This window comes from Periophthalmus magnuspinnatus, chromosome 16, assembly GCF_009829125.3.
Source record: "Periophthalmus magnuspinnatus isolate fPerMag1 chromosome 16, fPerMag1.2.pri, whole genome shotgun sequence".
In the NCBI taxonomy this organism is placed as follows: Eukaryota; Metazoa; Chordata; class Actinopteri; order Gobiiformes; family Gobiidae; genus Periophthalmus; species Periophthalmus magnuspinnatus.
Genome location: NC_047141.1, coordinates 6,042,766 through 6,064,295, shown reverse-complemented (window position 1 = coordinate 6,064,295; position 21,530 = coordinate 6,042,766). Strand labels below are relative to the sequence as shown.

General features: G+C 43.5%; 2 protein-coding genes across 3 annotated transcripts in view; one reads left to right on the top strand and one right to left on the bottom strand.

The window, feature by feature from the left end:
* Positions 1-12,038, bottom strand: part of pear1 (platelet endothelial aggregation receptor 1) — a 56,956-nt gene extending 44,918 nt beyond the window's left edge. Inside the window, exon 1 of one of the 2 annotated variants that reach the window (XM_033980856.2) lies at positions 11,986-12,038. The gene's annotated coding sequence lies outside the window, so the exon portion shown is untranslated. The remainder of the gene's footprint in view (positions 1-11,985) is intronic. The other variant, XM_055227929.1, reaches the window with a different exon arrangement.
* Positions 12,039-15,651: 3,613 nt separating this feature from the next.
* Positions 15,652-21,077, top strand: ggctb (gamma-glutamylcyclotransferase b). Its single transcript, XM_033980854.1, has 4 exons — positions 15,652-15,762; positions 16,734-16,879; positions 18,829-18,961; positions 20,922-21,077. Exons 1-4 carry the CDS (start codon positions 15,652-15,654, stop codon positions 21,075-21,077), a joined length of 546 nt encoding a protein of 181 aa, XP_033836745.1.
* The last annotated feature ends 453 nt before the right edge of the window (positions 21,078-21,530 follow it).

Sequence of the window (21,530 nt, the reverse complement as noted above, 5' to 3'; positions counted from 1 at the left end):
ACAGATCCACACACTGAGCCAGTCCAGGTAGCAGAAAGTAGGTCCAGAAATGATTTAGCGCACACACACACACACACGCACACAGACCCCCTTTCCCCCCTCGCTCACATCTCTCTCTGCTGCATCTGGAACTCACTAGGTCTGAGGCCTGAGCCACGTGGACTGGCTCTAGCTTCAGTTACGGGTGCAAATAGCTGTGTGTGCGTGTGTGTGTTTGTGTGTTCTTAATCATTCATATTTCTGTATCGTCCACGTATTGGTAAATGTGTCTTCTGTATTTGTGGTTTAAAAAATGCATTATATTTTCAATCTCTGCGCTAGTATCAGTTTAGTATCGGGTATTTGGCAGATACTTAAAGCCAAAGTATCGGTATCGATATATCGGTAGAACAGGAAAAAGTTTGGTTTTAACGTTCTGTCTCTTTGGACTCTGGTTCGTGCCTGTCAGCAGAAATGTTACATGGTGCTGCTTTAATAATAATAATAATTAAAACTGCAAGCAGTGATAAAGGCCCTCGCCACCCCTTGCGACCGCGGGGTACAGGCCACAGTGAAGATCCTGCCTTTCGTTCCCACTTACATCGCCCCTCCCCCCAAAATCAGCGTCTCAGTAAAACTACTCCATTCATTCCAATGGGAGCATTTATGACATTGTCACGCCTGCACGGTTGGAAATAGAGGTATGTCTTCATTGGCTTTTTTGTTCAGTATGATGAGAGGAATATGTGTACCAAATTTTGATGGTCTATGACAAAGTAATTATTTTTCATCCCAGTTAACCAAAACCCATGTATTTCAATGAGAAATGTCAGACGTTGCCATGGCAACACCTTTGAAAATAGAGGTATATTGTCATTGGCTTTTTTGTTCAGTATGTCAATAGGGATGTCCATGCCAAATTTCAAATGTTTGTGACAAAGAAATTTTTTGTTTTTTATTTCTTCCGACCCAGATAACCCCTTCATTTTGTCCCCTTCAATGCTGCTAACCCAGAAAACTTGCCTTTCACCCCCTCCTGGAGATTTCCTGGACAAAGACCTTTACGCCAAGCAGTGGAGACAAGTTCAGGCTCTTGCCAACCAGTTCTGGACGCGCTGGAGGCGAGAGTACCTACCCACACTACAACAGAGACAGAAATGGACTGTATCACGTAGAAATCTGCAAGTTGGTGATTTAGTTTTGCTCAAAGACAAGCAGGCCCCACGCAACAGTTGGCCCATGGCTAGAATCACTGCCACGTTCCCAGGAAAGGACAATCATATAAGGAAGATCGAGGTTATGGTAAACGATCAAGGAGGTGTAAAGACTTTCATGCGGCCAGTTAATGAAGTTATTCTTCTTCTACCAAAGGACAATTCTTGGGGTTAGTTCATATTAGTGGCCCCTTAGAGGCCAGGCGGGGAGTGTGTTGTCTTTTAGGCATTTGGTTTGATGAATAAGTTAAATAAGTTTATAAATGTAAAATGTATTAAGAAGCTAAAATAAGGGTCTGTAATACTGTATAAATGTTTTGCATTATTATTTTATGATTAACTGTAGTTCAGAATAAAAAATATATCTATATATAGCGGGACGTTTCCACTTCCGGTTTACCGCATCACTTCCGGTTTCCGGTCTAATGGAAAACGAGAGCGCGTGTCATCTGGCATGGGGCTAGTCACAATCTGTCGCCATCCACCTTGAAACTCGCACATGGCAATGCCGTAAGTTGTAAATATGTTAATTTATGTCTAGAGAGTTATATTTTTGTATTATTTAGGAAATATATGAAGTTTGTTCAAAGATGAATGTATATTACGTTTGTGTCATATGTAGTTCATTCACTAAGAGCATGTTATTGTACCCTTACAGTTTTTACCGTTTGGAGAAGGAAAATAAAGCAACAAAACGTCCCCTGTGGTCCTGGTCCTTCTTCAGTGGTTTATCTTGGTGTCATATTGATGACATTACAATACCATTAAAAGGTTCAAGGGGGCGCTGTGGAGCAATATAATGTCTGACCTGTGTAAACTGTATATCTATGCGTTCAGATCAACATTTTGAAAAACAGTATATTCATGCCGGGAAATAGGACACTAACTGTGTGAGTTACACGCAATTAAAAACTTTAAAAAATTGCTTTTTCTTTGCAGGCTGGCCACACCCACATTTTATAACTTAGAAAATTCCAAAAGAGTTGCTTATAATCCCACATGCATCTACTTCATTTTGACCAATTTGCAAGTTTCTTGAATGAAAATCCGAGGCGTAAAAAATTCAAATGTGAGAGGTAAAATTTTGAAAAAATGGGGTTCCGCCCACAATGGCCGACTTCCTGTAGGGTTTAGGGTGGGGTCATAATGTAATTTTTTTCTTGTCTTGACATGTTCTATGTTTGTACCAAATTTCATTGTCTACGATCATTGCCACAATGTATTTCAAATTTTGTGGTGGCGCTATTGAGTCATTTTGAAACATTAATTTTTTTGAACATCAAAATAATAAATTTTTCACCAACCTTGAATTTTGGGTCCAATAAAATTGACTTTTCGTTAACGTTCGGGGGTCAAAAATGGCTTCAAAGCGCCTACCAAAATAATAAAGAATAATAATGGAAACGCATTTTCCACCCATTATTTTTCTCTCAAGCCATAACAGCTACAGTCATGTGACTTTCTCACATTGAGTTTCAGATTTTTACGTTGACTTTTTTCCAAGTCGGGCTCCCATTGGCCCCATGAAAATCAAAGTTTGAGGTGGCACTACCGAGTCGTCTTTCGTTATTTTTTCTCGGGGTCTTTTGTGACAATTAGAGCTCGTCGAGTTCTAGTTTTTGATACCACTCACTGCCATGTCGGGGCGTGTTTACTACTTGATTTTTGCCATTTTCCATGCTCCGGACGCGGTTTTAATGAGTCCCTCGCCGGGACGTTGTCCCAGGCTCAGGCCTAATAATAACGGTTTCTGTGTTATGTTTTCTACAGCATTATCGATTAAGGCTGCACAATATATCGAAACAGTATCAACAATCGATATAATAACACCAGGGGTCTGCATCGGGGAAAAAAACTGCTGTTTAAGTAAAACATACTTCAATTAGGGTCATCAAAAATACCAGAAATCAGATACAAACTGATTCTAAAACTAGTATCAAAACTAGATACCCATTTGGGCAGGTATCGATACTAAAAAGTCACATTCTCAGAACAGAAATGAACCTTTTCTGAATAGATTTAGAATGATTGAGATGTATTTTTCACAAGTATAAGACACATAGACTAGTTTACACCTAAGGACCACTATGAACCTACTGCACACTGAGGGATTACACACATATACTACTACACTACTATTTAATGTTGAAAATCACACTATATTATCTAAAGAAAGTGTTGAAATCGAGTTTGAAATTGTGAGTACCGTGACAACACTGGCTAACACACAGATACATAACTCTCATAACGTATTTGTCCCGACTCAAGAATCACCAAAATATACAAAATCTAAACGGCGGATTTAAAAAACACATGCTGTCCTAGAGAGGGAAAATAAACTCACTACCCTCCAAACCACTGTTAGAGAGGAGGGGGAGGGAGGGGGCTTCTGGTTTTTGGGGTTTGTGGGCGGGGCCTGGTCAGTTTGTAGGCGTGGTCTGGTTTTTCGGGGTCTGCAGGGGGTGGAGTTTGTGGTTTTATGTCCCTCCCCTTGCTCCTCTGTGCTGTTATTCCTCTGTCAGTGTTCTGCTTTAGGTCGGGGTCTGTTGGGTCCGGTGGGAGGGGGCGGGGTCTGCGGTCTATGCCCCTCCCCCTCGCTCCTCTGCACTGTTATTCTGCTGTCAGCCTTCTCTTTGGCACAGTGGACCTTATACAAACAGAGCTCTGAGTATTACAGAGTGTGGGTTTACTGAACGAACACAGAGCGGTCAATTATTGTGCACGAGTAAGACTACTGGCACTTCAAAATAATATTACTCAAGTTGAAGTACACAGTAGAGGCCAAGGAATGACATAAGTACACGAGTAAAACGTGTTTGGTAGATAAGAGTAATGATCACGGGTGGAAAGTGACTACATAAGCCTCCATAATTACATTTTATAGTGCGAAATGGACTCTTCAGAGCGTATATTCGTACACGTTTGAGTAATCGTTAATATTCTCCAGTACTCAAGACGCCATCGCTCCATTCTACCGCCGTTTTCACCGCCATCGGTACACGCCCGCCGTGACATACGCACTTCCTTCTCCAGTTTTATCGTCTTAAATCGGTGATACTTGTAGGATTTTGGCAGCGTCGCCGAAGCACTTTGGCTCAAAAAAGTGGCGTTTTTGTTTTCCAACCCAGAAGTCGGCGGACGTGTTTCTTTTATGAAGTCGTTTTAGATGGATATGATGTGATTGTGAGTTAAAATGTGCAAATTAGAACGTAATGATTCACAGGTGTCACGGATCGTAAACAGTGACTGGAAGAATAGTTTGGGAATAGTTTGGATTTAGTTGCAGAATGCTGAATACCTGAGTGAAAATGTATTCGGGTACATGGTCCTATCAGCTGTATTTTGAATATTTGGAATACTTTTACACTGCGTTGCATTTAGAATATAGAGTAAAAACACAACACAGGATTGAAAACGGACTCGAGAAGAAAAAAACATGCACTTACACTTTTATTTTTCTCTCTAATATCAAGTACTTCCGTGTATTCTTTTGATTTTAGGAAAGTAACTGTTTTCCAGTGGTGGAATGTAACAAAGTATAAGTAGTAAAGTAGTGGATATGTTTTATTTTTACGTCTCTACATTTGAGAGCAGGTATCTGTGCTTTCTACTTTTACTCCACTACATTTCTGAACTGGACTGAAAAGTAAAAGTACTTTTCATTACTACTGAAAAGGCTGAGGGTTTATTTCATGTTCATACTTTGAGCAAAGAGAAATATACAAATAAAAACAAGTAGAAAAAAATGTATTCAGTTGTTTCTGTTGAACAAAATTCAGCAGAAATCTTCATGAAAATCACTACATTTGCTTTTCTAGACCTCAAATTCAGCCCAAAATACTTGTACTTTTTACTCTTTAAGTGCATTTTTTAAACGAATACTTCCGTCCAACTCATCCCGAAGCACGGCCGTCTCGAGGTTGTGTTCCAGGCAAGCAACATCACCATGGAGACAGCTAGAAAAGTTACATAGTGCATTTTTAACATTAGAACTGTAAGGCAAACCTGCAAAACCTACCATGGAATCCTTATAGCGCGAACCTACCGTGTGTTTAAACGTAAAACGGTGCAGCGCAGATCTCCCTCACACCAGCTGCGAGGCTCCTGTCCACGTTTTTTAAATAAGAAGAAAAATGTGCCGTTTAAAAGCACAAAACTCAGAGTCGAAAATGATAAATGAGCCGAGCCCGCTAACGCCTGGAGGGTTAGCGCGCGGGGGGGGGAAGATGCCTGGCTGTTTACACGAGCACGTTTCACTAGAAGAAGAATCACCTTTGTCTCTCCACCAACCACACCTCGAACTATAACCACACTCTCTTTACGTTTACACAGAAAACTGACCTTGTTCGATCTAAAGCGATGTTTCAAAATGCATGGAAACACGGGAACTACGATGGAGGTACCACGATGATGATAAAAAACACTTTCTTTAGACAATAGAATGTGATTTTCAACATTAAATGGTAGAATCGTATTCTCTGGGCTATAAGTCGCACTTTTTTTTTTGATAGTTTGGCCAGGGGTGCAACTTATACTCAGATACGAAAAATATGTGTTTTTTTTCTGGATTTTTTGTGCATTTTCTGGCATTTTCTGGCTTATACTCCGGAAAACATGGTACTTTATTTTCTATTCCCATGTGTCCTTATATCTGTGTACTCCCTCAGTGTCCAGGTACGTTCCATAGTGGTGTGTACTAGTCTATGTGCATTTTATATAATAGATTATTTTTTCATACCAAAAATAAATGAAACGAAAAACAAGGTAAACCTCATTCGATTATTACGCTTAAAGAACTTAGAACAACTGGAATCATCATTTTGGTCTTAAATTGTTCGTATTAACCCGCTCTACACGATCCTGGTGTTTTTATTCTGCTATTTTTTCCATAAATCACGATATGGATATTAATAAATAAGACAAATAAGGCGACTTCATGTTGCTAAGCGCCTGATCCGAGCTAAACCAGTGGTGCGCGCGGGAAGGGGCGTTACCTTCAACAACCGCGCTCACGATTGGCTCTTTGCTTGCTATGATACTCGTGGTCAGAATTCCAAACGTGGAAGTTGGCTCCAAATTCACCGCTATAACTGCTCTAGCCTCGATGAGCTTCGTTTAACTGGAGCGAACGCTATCGGTGACGTCACACTCGCTTAGTCCACTTCTTTATACAGTCTATAGGTTTCGAGGTTTCAGTGGTTCATTTCTGTCCTGCGAATATGACTTTTTTAGTATCGATACCTGCTCAAATGAGTATCTAGTTTCGATTAGTATTAGATTTGTGAAACTTTTAGTAACCGTACGCTGCACCTAACAACATAATCCGATCACATTAGGCACAGACTAGGAGAGGCGCTCAACTGCATGAGGTAAGAAACAGCCAGGCAAATATTAGACATGTGTTTGGGCGTTTACTCGCTCATCAGCGGCGATGACAAACTACAGTCCCTCCGCTGCGGACTAGCATGTGTTTCATTGTTTTGGTTCATTAAGTTACAGTGAAAGTTAAAACTGCCAGAGGATGAATGTGATTATTTGTGCTGAGGAGAGCAAATAACTTGTGAGTAATGCAGTTCATGAAAATCTAATTCTCAACAACTGTAGGTCTTTAGTTGTTTAGTTGATTAATTAACCAAAATCTGGATTAGTTGACAAATCGTTTTATATAGATTCTACGGATTTATATGAGACAACAGCAGGGAGAATCAGAAGGAGAAGTGAGTTCGTGAGTTAGCTGAAGAGTTGGTCATTTTTCTATTTATACGTAAAAAAGGAAGATACATGATTTACAACCTGAATCTGTCTTTAAATAAACACACTGTTTCCTCCTGTCATGCCTAATATGATCAACTTGGGTGTTTTTAGAGACGTCAAGAGCATAGACTGTATATATAAATGGTCACAGCTAACCCGCTAGCCGCTGCGTTCCAAACAGGAAGTGAGCGTGGGTGCGCTTCTGGCTCCATCGACTCTGGCTCCAATTCACTTCACGTTGAAAATTTGTCACCTCTCTCTGTAACTGCTGCAGTGAGACTCGTCATTTTGGTCTTAAAATGTTCGTATTAACCCGCTCTACATGATCCTGTTGCTCCAGCTACCGTTAGCGACAGGTTTGATTGACAGCGTTGCTATGCGTCCACTCCGCGCTAATCCAGCAGTGTGGGCGGGAAGGAGCGTTACCTTCAACAGCCCCGCTCCAGATTGGCTTTTTGGTTGTTATGATACTCGTTGTCGGAATTCCAAATGTGGAACTCGGCTTCAAATTGTCCGCTATAACTGCGCTAGCCTCGATGAGCTTCATTTGACTGGAGCCGAACGCTGTGGATGACGTCACACTCACTTAGCCCACTTCTTTATACAGTCTATGGTCTAGAGCCAGTCCTCTGTCAGTAAAAGCATGTGGTTTGGAGCAGATGGAGGACTTTGGAGGAAGAGATTTAACTGTTTTTTGAGTTAAAGGCACTGCTTAAAAGTCAGTGTTGTTGTTTTTGTTCATGAAACTCATTGTGATGTGTTGTCGTATCTCCCAACCTCATACACTCCTACACACAATACAGCTGACAAGGACTTGTTTGTTTGAGCTGTCGGCGCAAAACTCCATTTGAGACTGATTTGGCTCCATGAAAATCTTAATCGGGATGTGATTCAACACTGGCGAAGAGGAGGGGATGGAGGAGGCTGGTGGTTCTACTGCTGCAGCGAAGGAGAGAGATACTACGTTTACACAGAAATCTGAGAGCACTGAACGACCAACTTCAAATCGTCTTTGCTCCGAAAACCTCAGACCACTTTTGTTCCAGTCTACAGCAGGTCAAAGAACCCAGTTTATACTTTGCAGCTGATGTCATCAACATTCCCTGGGACAGTGATGCTAACTGTTGGCACTGCTCTGTCTGAAGCTCTGTTCCTCAAGTTTAACACAATCAGACCGTAAAGTGCTGGAACTACAACAGGTGAGCTGATTTGTTCTGTTTAACAAATCCCTCTCAAATAACATTACAGTCACAAGCGAGCTAACATAAGCCAACGTTTTTTAGCTGTTAGTCACTCTCACCTTTTTCGTTGAAACTCAAACACCTAAACTTTGAACGGTCAGACTGATCACGGGCTCTTGAAAATGTGTTGGGGTTAGCGTTAAATCCATTTTGTTTTTGTTTTTTTCTTCTTGAGTTTTCAGATTATCTTAAAACTTTTTTGGCAGTGTTTCCTAATGTGTACATTGTGTCACCATGGTAACTGCTGAACATTCCGTCACAGACATACAGGCAGAATACCACCAGCATGATGTCACCGCAAAGTATCACTAGGTACAAACGGGGCTGAGGGGTTCACAGGGTTTCAGTAGAGCTGTAGTCCACTAAAGACATTCTCGTTGGACTGAAGACATGTCCTGCCGATTGATTGGTCGACAGAAAAGGGGGCGTGGCAAAAGAGTATTATTATTATTTTAAGGATCTAAATGAGACAGCAGAAGAAACTGCCAGGTATGTAGCGAGCTAGTTGAAGATTTAAGAGTGAATTAAGAGGTTAATCTGCATTTTTTTTCATATAAATACACCTTTTCAGTATTTGTACACACCGTATAAATAGTTGTTTTTGCAGGATCCCATGTTATTCTCTCGTGAGTGCAGTTTTGGATAAATCATAGAGATGTTTTCTAGTTTTGAGAGCTTTTGCCACGCACCCTTGTCCATGAACAACATCTTTAGTCGACTACAGGCCTATGTACGACACAAACTGCAGTAACAAGACTACACCTGCAGGGGGGGTTCGTGCAAAACAACTATTTATGCAGAAAAAAGAACTAGGAAACATGTATTTTAAGGCTATATGCTGGATGGAGTCTTAGTACCAGAAATTGTATTATTAATCATTTCTATGGGACAAGAGCTGAAAGAAGAAGTGAGTGATTTCTGGGTATTTCTGGGTATTTACATGTAAAAAGGAACATTAAACTCATACAAATAAACTGTACTAAAGGGACTATTGCCTTAAAAGCAGATATTTTAACACAGGCGAGGTTCGGTTTATATAATTCAGGCTAAAGCTCCGACTGTTTACAAATGTCCTGAAAAGGTCCCAAACATCTCATCTTCATCTTCATCATCTTCACCACAACATGACATAACAGAGAGGGAAGGAGGGAGGGGGACAGAGGGAAAGAGAGACAGAGGGTATGAGAGGGAGAGAGAAAAAGAGACAGCAGAGAATGAGGGAGAAAGAGAAAGGGAGGATGGGGGGGACGAGGGAGAGGAGGAAAGAGGATGAGAGAGAAGAGGAGGGTAAGAGGGGGGAGAAGGAGAGAGACAGAGAAGGGCGAAAGTGGAGAGAGACGGAGAGAGAAGGAGGAGGAGGAGAAGATAGTGTGTGAGGGGAGAGACAGAGGATAGAGAGAAGAAGAGGAAGAACAGTGAGAAACAAATCTGTCTGTAACAGCTGCTTCTGAAACACTCAGGACTAAACACCACATTAACCCCAGAACACTGTCATCTACATGAGAGAGGACTGAACCAGGACTGAACCAGGACTGAACCAGGACTGGACCAGGACTGGACCAGGACTGAACCAGGACTGAACCAGGACTGGACCAGGACTGGACCAGGACTGGACCAGGACTGGACCAGGACTGGACCAGGACTGAACCAGGACTGAACCAGGACTGGACCAGGACTGAACCAGGACTAAACTAGGACTGAATCAGGACTGGAGTAGGACTAAACTAGGACTGAACCAGGACTGAACCAGGACTAAATTAGGACTGAACCAGGACTGGAGTAGGACTAAACTAGGACTGAACCAGGACTAAATTAGGACTGAATCAGGACTGGAGTAGGACTAAACTAGGACTGAACCAGGACTGAACCAGGACTAAATTAGGACTGAACCAGGACTGGAGTAGGACTAAACTAGGACTGAACCAGGACTGAACCAGGACTAAACCAGGATTGAAGTAGGACTAAAACAGGACTAAACTAGGACTGAAGTAGGACTAAAACAGGACTGAATCAGGACTGAACCAGGACTGGAGTAGGACTAAACTAGGACTGAACCAGGACTGAACCTTGACTGAAGTAGGACTGAACCTGGACTGAACCAGGACTAAACCAGGATTGAAGTAGGACTAAAACAGGACTAAAACAGGACAAAAACAGGACTAAAACAGAACTAAACCAGGACTGTTCTAGGATTGAACCAGAACTGAACAAGGGCTGAACCAGGACTAAAATTGGACTAAAATAGGACTAAAACAGGACTAAACCAGGACTATTCTAGGACTAAACCAGTACTGAACAAGGGCTGAACCAGGACTGAACTAGGGCTGAACCAGGACTAAAATTGGACTAAAATAGGACTAAAACAGGACTAAACCAGGACTATTCTAGGACTAAACCAGTACTGAACAAGGGCTGAACCAGGACTGAACTAGGGCTGAACCAGGACTAAAAAAGGACTAAACCAGGACTGAACTAGGGCTGAATCAGGATTAAACCAGGACTGAAATAGGACTGAAATAGGACTATAACAGGACTAAAACAGGATTGAACTAGGACTAAAACAGGACTAAACCAGGACTGAATCAGGACTAAACCAGGATTGAACTAGGACTAAAACAGGACTAAACCAGGACTGAATCAGGACTAAACCAGGATTGAACTAGGACTAAAACAGGACTAAACCAGGACTGAATCAGGACTAAACACGCCTTAACAGGCACTGAACCAGGACCAAACCAGATACAAAAACAGAACCAGGACTCAAGCAGGTCTGAACCGGGTCTTAAGTCTGAACCAGAATTAAACCAGGACTTAGATGTTTAGATAATATAGTGCTGGAGCTCGTATCATGTGTGAAGATGACAGCTCCGGCTCTGCTTTACCAAATACGGCCAGAGCGCAAATGTTCGGAGCTGGGACTGAGCGCACGGGCATCTCCTAATCTGGAGACACCTCACGCGTAAAAACGGTCACGTATGGAACGAGCGCGCGGTGGTCGACTCCATACACATACACACACACACCCACCCACCCACACACACACACACACACACCCCCACACACCCACACACACACCCCCACACACACACACACACACACACACACACACACACACACACCGCGCACATATGGCACTGCCCCGGGAAAACAAGAACGCTCTGAGGTGCCACAGGAGACAGAGCGCAGCGCCACGTAAACCCCCGCACGTCTCTGTTATTATCCTCGCATCATTTGTCACTGCGGGTTTGCAAATTCACTAGATTTACGTAGGGTAAATAAACAAAAACGAACAAGGCTTGTCACGATAAATAACTTACTAGGTCTATGACAAAAAACAAACAAACAAACAAAAAAAGGGATTACATTTAAGATGAAAAAGGGTGAATAAATAACTTCTATGACACGATGTAGTTACGAATTTATAATTAATTTGCAGCCCATGTTTTTTTACGATATTAGTGTTATATTTGTAATAGTTTCTGGGGATAAATTGACGTTTACGTGCGCTGTCTTATATTTTCTTCAGTAATAAGTTAGGTCTTACTTCCAAATGAGTAACGCGGCGCACAGTGACAGAGGAGCTCCGGCTCGGTCCCGGGGCCAAAGAGGAGCTCTGTTTTCGCCGCATCTTCACTTCAGAACAAACTTCAACAACTTCAACTTGAACAACCGATCAGTTGCGTCACTTTACGCTCAACGCTCGCGCGGCGCACGGTCTGCAGCCCGCGTCACGCCGCTGTTACGCACGTTTCACTAACTCACAACAAACAAACAAATAAACAAACAAAGCCGCTTACCTTCGGAAAGTTTCAGTGTCGCTGCTCTCCGCGAAGAAAAACTACAGAGCCAGACTGAGCACGAGGAGGAGGGGCTTGTGGAGCACGAGCGAGGAGACGAGCAAGGAGAGAGGAGACGAGCAAGGAGAGAGGAGACAAAAGAGGAGAGAGGGGACAAATGAGGATATAGGAAACAAAAGACGAGCAAGGAGCGAGGAGGTGGGAGAGGAAACGAGAGAGGAGACGAGCAAGGAGACAGGAGACGAGCAAGGAGAGAGGAGACAAAAGAGGAGAGAGGAGTAAGGGGACAGAAGAGGAGAGAGGAGTGAGGAAACAAAAAAGGAGACGAGCAAGGAGTGAGGAGACAAAAGAGGAGAGAGCAAATAAAAGAGGAGAAAGGAGTGAGAGAACAAAAGAGGAGAGAGCAGGCAAGAGAGAAGTGAGGAGAGAAAAGAGGAGAGAGGAAGCTAAAGAGGAGAGAGGAGTGAGGGGACAAAACAGGAGAGAGGAAACAAAAGAGGAGAGAGGAGTGAGGGGACAAATGAGGATATAGGAAACAAAAGACGAGCAAGGAGCGAGGAGGTGGGAGAGGAGACGAGCAAGGAGAGAGGAGACAAAAGAGGAGAGAGGAGTAAGGGGACAGAAGAGGTGAGAGGAGTGAGGAAACAAAAAAGGAGACGAGCAAGGAGTGAGGAGACTAAAGAGGAGAGAGCAAATAAAAGAGGAGAAAGGAGTGAGAGAGCAGGCGAGCGAGGAGTGAGGGGAGAAAAGAGGAAACAAAAGAGGAGAGTAGAGTGAGGGGACAGAACAGTAGAGAGAGGAGTGAGGAAACAAAAGAAATAGAGGAGTGAGGGGACAAAAGAGGAAAAAGGAGAGAGGAGACAAAAGAGGAGAGAAGTGAGGGAACAAAAGAGGAGAGAGGAGGCGAGAGAGGAGTGAGGGGACAAGCGAAGTGAGGGAACAAAAGATGACAGAGCAGTTGAGAGAGGAGTGAGGGGACAGAACAGCAGAGAGAGGAGTGAGGAAACAAAAGAAATAGAGGAGTGAGGGGACAAAAGAGGAGAGAGCAAATAAAAGAGGAGAAAGGAGTGAGAGAGCAGGTGAGAGAGGAGTGAGGGGAGAAAAGAGGAGAGAGGAAAGAGGAGTGAGGGGACAAAAGAGGAGACGAGTCAGGAGAGAGGAGGTAGGAGGAGGAAACGAGAGGACACCAAGGAGAGCTGAGACAAAAGAGGAGACAAAAGTGGAGAGAGGAGAGGTGTGAGGACACAAGAGGAGAGAGGATACGAACAAGGAGAGAGGAGGCGAAAGACGAGCAAGGAGACAAAAGAGAAGAGAGGGGGTGAGCAAAAAGAAAGGAGATGAGAGAGGAGACGAGCAAGAAGAAAGGAGACAAAAGAGGAGAGAAGTGAGGGAACAAAAGAGGACAGAGCAGTTGAGAGAGGAGTGAGGGGACAGAACAGTAGAGAGAGGAGTGAGGAAACAAAAGAGAATAGAGGAGTGAGGGGGCAAAAGAGGAGAAAGGAGAGAGGAGACAAAAGAGGAGAGAAGTGAGGGAACAAAAGAGGAGAGAGGAGGCGAGAGAGGAGTGAGGGGACAAGTGAAGTGAGGGAACAAAAGAGGACAGAGCAGTTGAGAGAGGAGTGAGGGGACAGAACAGCAGAGAGAGGAGTGAGGAAACAAAAGAAATAGAGGAGTGAGGGGACAAAAGAGGAGAGAGCAAATAAAAGAGGAGAAAGGTGAGAGGAGACAAAAGAGGAGAGAGCAGGTGAGAGAGGAGTGAGGGGACAAAAGAGGAGAGGAGCCAGGAGAGAGGAGGTGGGAGGAGGAAATGAGAGAGAAGACCAAGGAGAGATGAGACAAAAGAGGAGACAAAAGTGGAGAGAGGAGAGGTGTAAGGACACAAGAGGAGAGAGGAGACGGGCAAGGAGTGAGGAGGTGGGAGAGGAAACGAGAGAGGATACGAGCAAGAAGAGAGGAGACAAAAGACGAGAGAGGAATGAGGGGACAAAAGAGTAGAGAGGAGTGGGGAAAGAAAAGAGGAGACGAGCCAGGAGTGAGGAGATGGGAGAGGAGACAAGCAAAGAGAGGTGAGACAAAAGAGGAGAGAGGAGACAAAAGTGGGGTGAAGAAAGGAGAGAGGACCCAATAGGAGGAGGTGAGAAAGTAGAGAGGAGAGGAGAGAAAAGGCAGAAGATAATAGTAGAGAGAGGAGGCGAGCAACGAAAGAGGAGATAAGTGAGGAGCGAGGAAACAAAATAAGAGCGAGGAGATGAGCAAAGAGACAAGAGAGGAGACGAGAGCAGGCAAGAGAGGAGAGAAAGGAGGAGAGAAGAGTTGAGAGAGCAGAGAGGAGACAAAAGAGGAGGAGAGAGAGAAAAGACAAGCAAGGAGAGAGGAGGTGAAAGAGGAGCAAGGAGACAAAAAAGAAGAGAGGAGGTGGGCAAAGAGAAAGGAGGTGACAGGAGGAGACAAAAGACGAAAGAATAATCGAGAAAGGAGCCAAAAGAGGAGAGTGGAGACAAAAGAGGAGAGTGGAGTGAGGAAACAAAAGGGAAGAGGAGTGAGGAGACGAAAGATGAGAAAATGAGCGAAGAAACAACTGCATCTTTGCTCTTCATCCTCTGCTCCCTCTGTCCCTCTTCTGCATCATCTCCTCCCTCTGACCTTCTGCTTCTCTGCTCCACATTGACAGACTGCACACAGGGCCTTCTATGGGCTCCATCACTCCCTCCCTAAAACCTGTGATTGCTTCTTTGACCAGTAGAGGGGGCTAAGTGAATACCAAATACTCGAGTACACCCCTGAATGAGTCTGTGGCGTTACATAAGGATATTTTCTAACAATCCTAAAGTGGTAAACGGTTTGAATTGTTTTAAAAGAGACATTTCAAGCATCTACACAGCAAATGGTTACTAATAAGAACTGATTCGTGTGTTATAGAGTGGTAATTACAGTTACCGTAGCGATAAACACAAACACACAGTATACTTGTATCACTTTATGAGCTCTGAAATCATATTGAATCATTTTAGGTTTGATTCTAGGTGGAGGAGCCAATACTGTAATCCAGTTGTTTTAAACCTCAGCCAACCTAAACCCCCCAGCACCTGGAGCCAGTGGCAGCCCTTTCAGCCGTCATTGCCCTGTTTACTCAGTTGATTATCAGTCGTAATATCTCATACATGTCCTGAACATATATCTGTGAGTCGCACTGTCTTCACATAAAATCAGTATAATAATAAACTATAGCAGTGCTTATACAAACTAGCTAATCAGAGTTATTTATTTAGTGAATTCTTTGAGTGAATTCTGGAGGTTCTGAGCTTTCACATGAGGCCTGTCCATAAACTGAGAATGAGACAAACTTGCATGTGTCGTATGTGTCTCTATCTGCAGGTTAAAGCTGTCCTCCCTCAGGCATGTTAGTGCTGGGACAAAGCTGTTGTAGTTGAACAGAGCACAGGTTATTTGCATGTGAATGGTCAGCTGTGATGAGACCGCCAGCCCCAGTCCACTGTCAACACAGCGCTCAGTCCCACCAGCATGGAGCCCACCACCAGAACCATGGAACCCACCACAAGAACCACAGAGTCCACCAACACCAGCACGGAACCCACCGACATCAGCACAGAGTCCACCAACACCAGAATGCAGCTCACCAGAGCCATGGAGCCCACTATCAGCTTTATGGAGACCTCCAGCACCTTCCTGTACTTCGCCTATGGCAGTAACCTGCTGAAGGAACGCCTGACACTGAAGAACCCGTCCGCCACCGTGCACTGTGTGGCCCGGCTCAAGGTACGGCCCTGCCAGGTCACAATCCTCAGGGGGAAAAATGACTCGAACCTGTTTTATTTCTACATTTATGACTAGTTTAGAATGATTCAGATTTGAAGAATACACAATTTATATATTTCTGACTGGTTTTAATAATTAAAGGTACAATGTGTAACTTTTCTGGCTTCTCTCTATCTGTGGAGAGGCAAGTGCACACGCTATTTTTATAAGAGTGTTTTTTTGTTGTTGTTTTTATCTCCAATAAACAACATGACATACAGTTGAACAAGCAAAACACTAACATCTCCATGGAGACCAACATGCCACTAGAAAAGTTACATAGTGTGTGAGAATTGTTAGCTTAAAGCAGGTCTGCTCTGCAAAAACACTTTTCAAAGCACTTAACTATGTTGTAGCTGTTTCCTCTCAACATGTTCTCAGCTGAATTTGTATTTGGGGTGTTTTGAGCAGTTTTGACCAATCTTTATTTGCATATTTTCAAGACAGCATTTTGCTCATCAACCTTCGCTTTAACCACCTCTCACGTCCACCCACTGCTGTGATGTTTACAGTGACTTCAGCTCCCACTGCACACCGCACTTTTCTTACATGGAAGTCAGCGGATTTGTTTCTTTTATTAAGTTGTTTCAATATTGAGATTTAAAATGTGCAAATTATAACACAATGATTCATAAGTGTCACAGGTGGTCTGAAAACGGGGCCACTTGGAAATAAGTGATTGAAGATCGCTCAAACATGCACTAATCACACAAACAACTACAACACAAATACAACACTGAGAGGGTAAATGAGAAGGAAACAACTGTAACATGTTTGCAAACTCTGAAAAGTCGATTTTGTAGAGTAAGTCTGCTTTAAACTATAGGTGTTTTAGAATGTTCTTATGTCACGTGAACCCAACCTATGAGAAATAAAATGTATTGACACTAATCAGAAATACATATAAACCATCAACTGTGTGTCCTGTGCAGAACTTCAGGCTGGTGTTTGGGAACCACAAGGGGCGGGCCAGTGAGCGATGGCATGGGGGAGTGGCCACCATCGAACACAGCCCGGGCGACGAAGTGTGGGGCGTGGTGTGGAGGCTGAGTGTGGCTGACCTGGAGTCCCTGGACAGGTGAGGCAGGAGGGGGTGGACATAGACTGTATATATATAGTGAGGCAAAAAAGTATCTAGTCAGCCACCAATTGTGCAAGTTCTCCCACTTAAAAAGATCAAAGAGGCCTGTAAAAGGTACATGGGTACAGTTCAACTATGAGAGACAGAATGAGAAAAATAAAAATCCAGAAAATCACAAACATCACAAATTTTTTAAGAATTAAGTATTTGGTCAATAACAAAAGTTCATCTCGATACTTTGTTATATAGCCTTTGTTGGCAATGACAGAGGTCAAATGTTTTCTGTAAGTCTCCACAAGGTTTTCACACACTGTTGCTGTAGTTTGGCCCATTCCTCCTGCAGATCTCCTCTAGAGCAGTGATGTCTTGGGACTTTTAACTCCCTCCAAATATTTTCTATGGGGTTGAGATCTGGAGACTGGCTAGGCCACTCCAGGACCATGAAATGCTTCTTATGAAACCACTCCTTCCTTCAATGCCTTTGGTGATGGAAGGAGGTTTTCACTCCAAATCTCATGATACATGGCCCCATTCATTTTTTCCTTCACACGGATCAGTCGTCCTGGTCCCTTTGTAGAAAAACAACCCCAAAGCATGATGTTTCCACCCCCATGCTTCACAGTAGGTATAGTGTTCTTTGGATGCAACTCAGCATTCTTTCTCCTCCAAACACAACAAGTTGAGTTTTTACCAAAAAGTAGTATTTTCGTTTCATCTGACCATATGACATTCTCCCAATCCTCTTCTGGATCATCCAAATGCTTCTAGCAAACAATATTTACAGCTTACTATTTACAGAGAAAGTTGTGTTGATGTGTAAAAGTGTTGGGGTGTTATTCTGTCTTGGTAGGTTTTCTTTGTAAATATGTGTGTGTGTGTGTGTGGGGGTGTGTGTGTGGGGGTGTGTGTGGGGGTGTGTGTGGGGGTGTATGAGTGTGTGTGCGGAGATAAAGAAGTAATACTAATAATATTAATAATAAAAGTAAAGATAGCGATAACAGGTTTTATTATTGATGTCATACTCAGTGTTGGTCAATATTGCTCTATGTTAGTTTTGTGGTCCTAATGGTGGTATTGGTTACCATATGTTTTCCATTTTCTAATAATTGCTCTCACAGTTGATTTCTTCACATCAAGCTGCACCTATTGCAGATTCATTCTTCCCAGCCTGGTGCAGGTCTACAGTTTTGTTTGTGGTTCCTTTGACAGCTCTTTGGTCTTGGCCATAGTGGAGTTTGGAGTCTGACTGTTTGAGGTTGTGGACATGTGTCTTTTATACTGAAACGAACGAGTTCAAACAGGTGCCATTAATACAGGAAACGAGTGGAGGACAGAGGAGCCTCTTAAAGAAGAAGTTACAGGTCTCTGAGAGCCAGAAATCTTGTTTGTTTGTAGGTGACAAAATACTTATTTTACCGAGGAATTTACCAATTAATTCATAAAAAATCCTACAATATGATTTCCTGGATTATTTCTCCCCATTCTGTCTCTCAAAGTTGAAGTGAACCTATAAATACTTTTTGCCCCACTGTAAATGAACATAGCTATCCTGCTAGCTGCCGCATTTCAAATAGGAAGTGAGCATGGGCGCGCTTTGGTCTCCGTCTGGCTCCAGTTCACTTTCTATTGAAAAAACGCTGCCCTTCTCTCTGCAACTGCTGCTGTCAGGCTCGTCATTTTGCTACTAAAATGTTCATATTAACCCGCCCTACATGATCCTGGTGTTTTTATTTTGCTATTTTGTCCATAAATAAAGATATGAACATTAATAACAGACACATTAGGTGCCTTCTTTCCCCAAGGAGGGGTTATAGAGTAGACAGGTAGATCTGAGGGGGTGTGTCAGACCTGGTGTCTCTGGACAGGTGAGGCGAGAGGGTGGTAGACAAGAGAGGCGTGATCCGACCGGTTTCTCTGTACATGTTGACCTGGACCTTCTGCTACAGTCAGGAGAACGTGACGCTAGGAGCCTACAGCCCGGTGGAGCTCTCTGTGAGGACCAGAGGAGAAGACCTGAGCTGCCGCACCTACATCATGAACAGCTGTGTTTACGCCCCACCATCTCCACAGTATCTGAAGGTAACGCTCTGTCGACAAACGTCACTGCAGCTGACCTTCTCATCAAACTCACACAGACACACACATGCATACAAACACACACATATCATACACACGCACACATGCACACAAACCTTTCATATCTACACAATTACAGGGCCTATCTACATTAAAAACAAACCTAGCACAACTGTCTACCTTTTTACATGTTTCCTAGTACTTTTTTCTCCAAAATAGTTGTTTTTGCATGAACTCCTGTGCAGGTGTAGTCTTGTGAGTCTAGTGAGTTTGGGTCAGATACACAGAGATATGTAATAGTATTGAGCCACGCCCCCTTTTTATTCAACCAATAGATCAGCAGGACGTGTCTTTAGCCAATTAAGAATTTCCTTAGCCAACTACAGGCCTAAAAGGTGTCACTGTCAGTTTGATCCACAATATTAAGACATACTGGATATCTGTATGTACTGAAAAAAATCTAGGTTATGTCGAACCATAATAGACCGTTAGTACGTGCTCGTGTTGACATGTTTTGACCTGTCTCACACGTGCGTACTGCTGGTCACACGGCACAAACACACTGGGGATAGATTGTGTTGGGAGCAGAAAGGTGCACGTCCAAACCCCAACAAAGAGACAAAAGCCACAGACAAAGCTCGTGTGTGAGGCTACATGTGCAAAAGAACATTCTGGATGAGCCTGGCTGAGCTGTGGAGGTCAGGAGGCCCGCTGCTCCAGATGTGTGCGGAGAGCTCAAATGTGGGCCAAATCAGGGAGGGCTAGACACTGGGGTTGTTGTCATTTCAACTTTGTGACTATCTGAGCTCATGGAGGGCTAGAATTTGATGTCGTAATTTCAGATGGGAGAAAGGGGCTGGTACAGATCTATTGAAAATTAGCTGTTTTTTTAAATATCCAAATAGAAAATGCACAAATTTGTGTTTCTGTTACTGAGGGGGTATTTTACAACTATGAGGTATTGACTGCTAACACATAACATATTTAGATCACCATGTTCCTTTTTATTGTTTTGAAAATGCTGTATTCAAGGATTCAAATAAAGCCCCGGAGAGATCGCAAAATGACTCAAACATGCACAGATGACAAATTAAACCTCTTCAGGGATGTTTTTGATGAAGGCAATTTGGCGTAAAACCCCCTCTTTAAGGATAGAGTCCACACATTTTCCACGTTAATGTTGTGGCCGATATCCAGTATTTTACTATGACAATATTGAAGGTGATCTAACTTTTCCAGTGGAGTCAGCTATCTGCCTGTCTCTTTGCTAAAGATGTTCCGCAGTATGGCATTATATTCATTGCTGTTATATTTCCACTTGAACTCATTTGTTTATGTAAAGGAGGACGCACTTGTAATGACACACAGGCCCAAACTCGAGGGGACTGGGCTTTTGTTATACCTGGTCCCCGACTCTGGGACAGTCTTCCTCTGGGTATTAGAACAGGCCAATCTTTAAATATTTTTAAATCTTTGTTGAAAACTCATTTATTTGCTTTTAACAGGAGTTGAGCAGGACTGTTGTATTCTATTGTGTTTGCATGTGTTTTTAAGATTGCACTTTACATCACCTGTGTACAGCACTTTGGGCAGCTGTGGGTGTTTTTAAATGTGCTTTATAAATAAATTTGACTTGACAATGGGACTTTTTTGTGATGTTAGACAATGGCAAGTGATAAGGTACAAAAGGTACTAAGCCACTCATCTGGACACTGTGTTATAAACCCTAGTGTTTCTGGTAAGTATCATCAGACTGAAAATGGCTTCTGGACGTTAGCCGAAACATCTTGATTGCAAAAACAATGTCCAGATGACTAAAACTGAAACATTTCCTACCTTGGATGTTTCCTGGATGAATGGGATTACACTGACGTAATGACAAGTGATACAAGACACAAACTAACAAGACAATCGTGAACCTCCCCTGATAAAACGTCCTCCCTGACTGGTGCTGTGTCCTCAGGTGATCGTGATGGGAGCAGCACAGAACGGTTTGCCTCAGGATTACCAGGACAAACTGCGAGCCATAAAGACCAACATGTACGAGGGTCCTCTGCCCGTGATGGAGGAGCTGGAGCGGGCGTGGCACAGGGTCGCACACAGCTCCGTACCCTTATGACCACGTCACACACCCCCCGCCCCTCTGTGATGCTGCCGTGCCCATCTGACCACCTCACAGAAGCCCGTCTCGGACCACCTCACACAAGCTCCGCCCCCTATAACCACCTCACGCAAGCTCTGCCCCCCCTACTACCACGTCACACAGCCTCCTATGACCACCTCACACAAGCCTCGCCACCCTATGACCTCCGCACACAAGCCCCGCCCCCCTATGATGCTGCCCCATTCATAAGACCACCTTACACAAGCCCCACCCCCCTAGGACCAACTCACCAAGCTCCGCCCCATATGTCCACCTCACACAAACCCCAAGCCCTTTAACCACCTCACACAAACCCCGCACCCTATGACCGACGCACACAAGCCCCGCCCCCCTATGTCCCCTCCACAGAAGCCCCCAGGTCTCTGTGTGCATTTAAAGTGTTGGACCATCACTGTTTGCAATCATCTC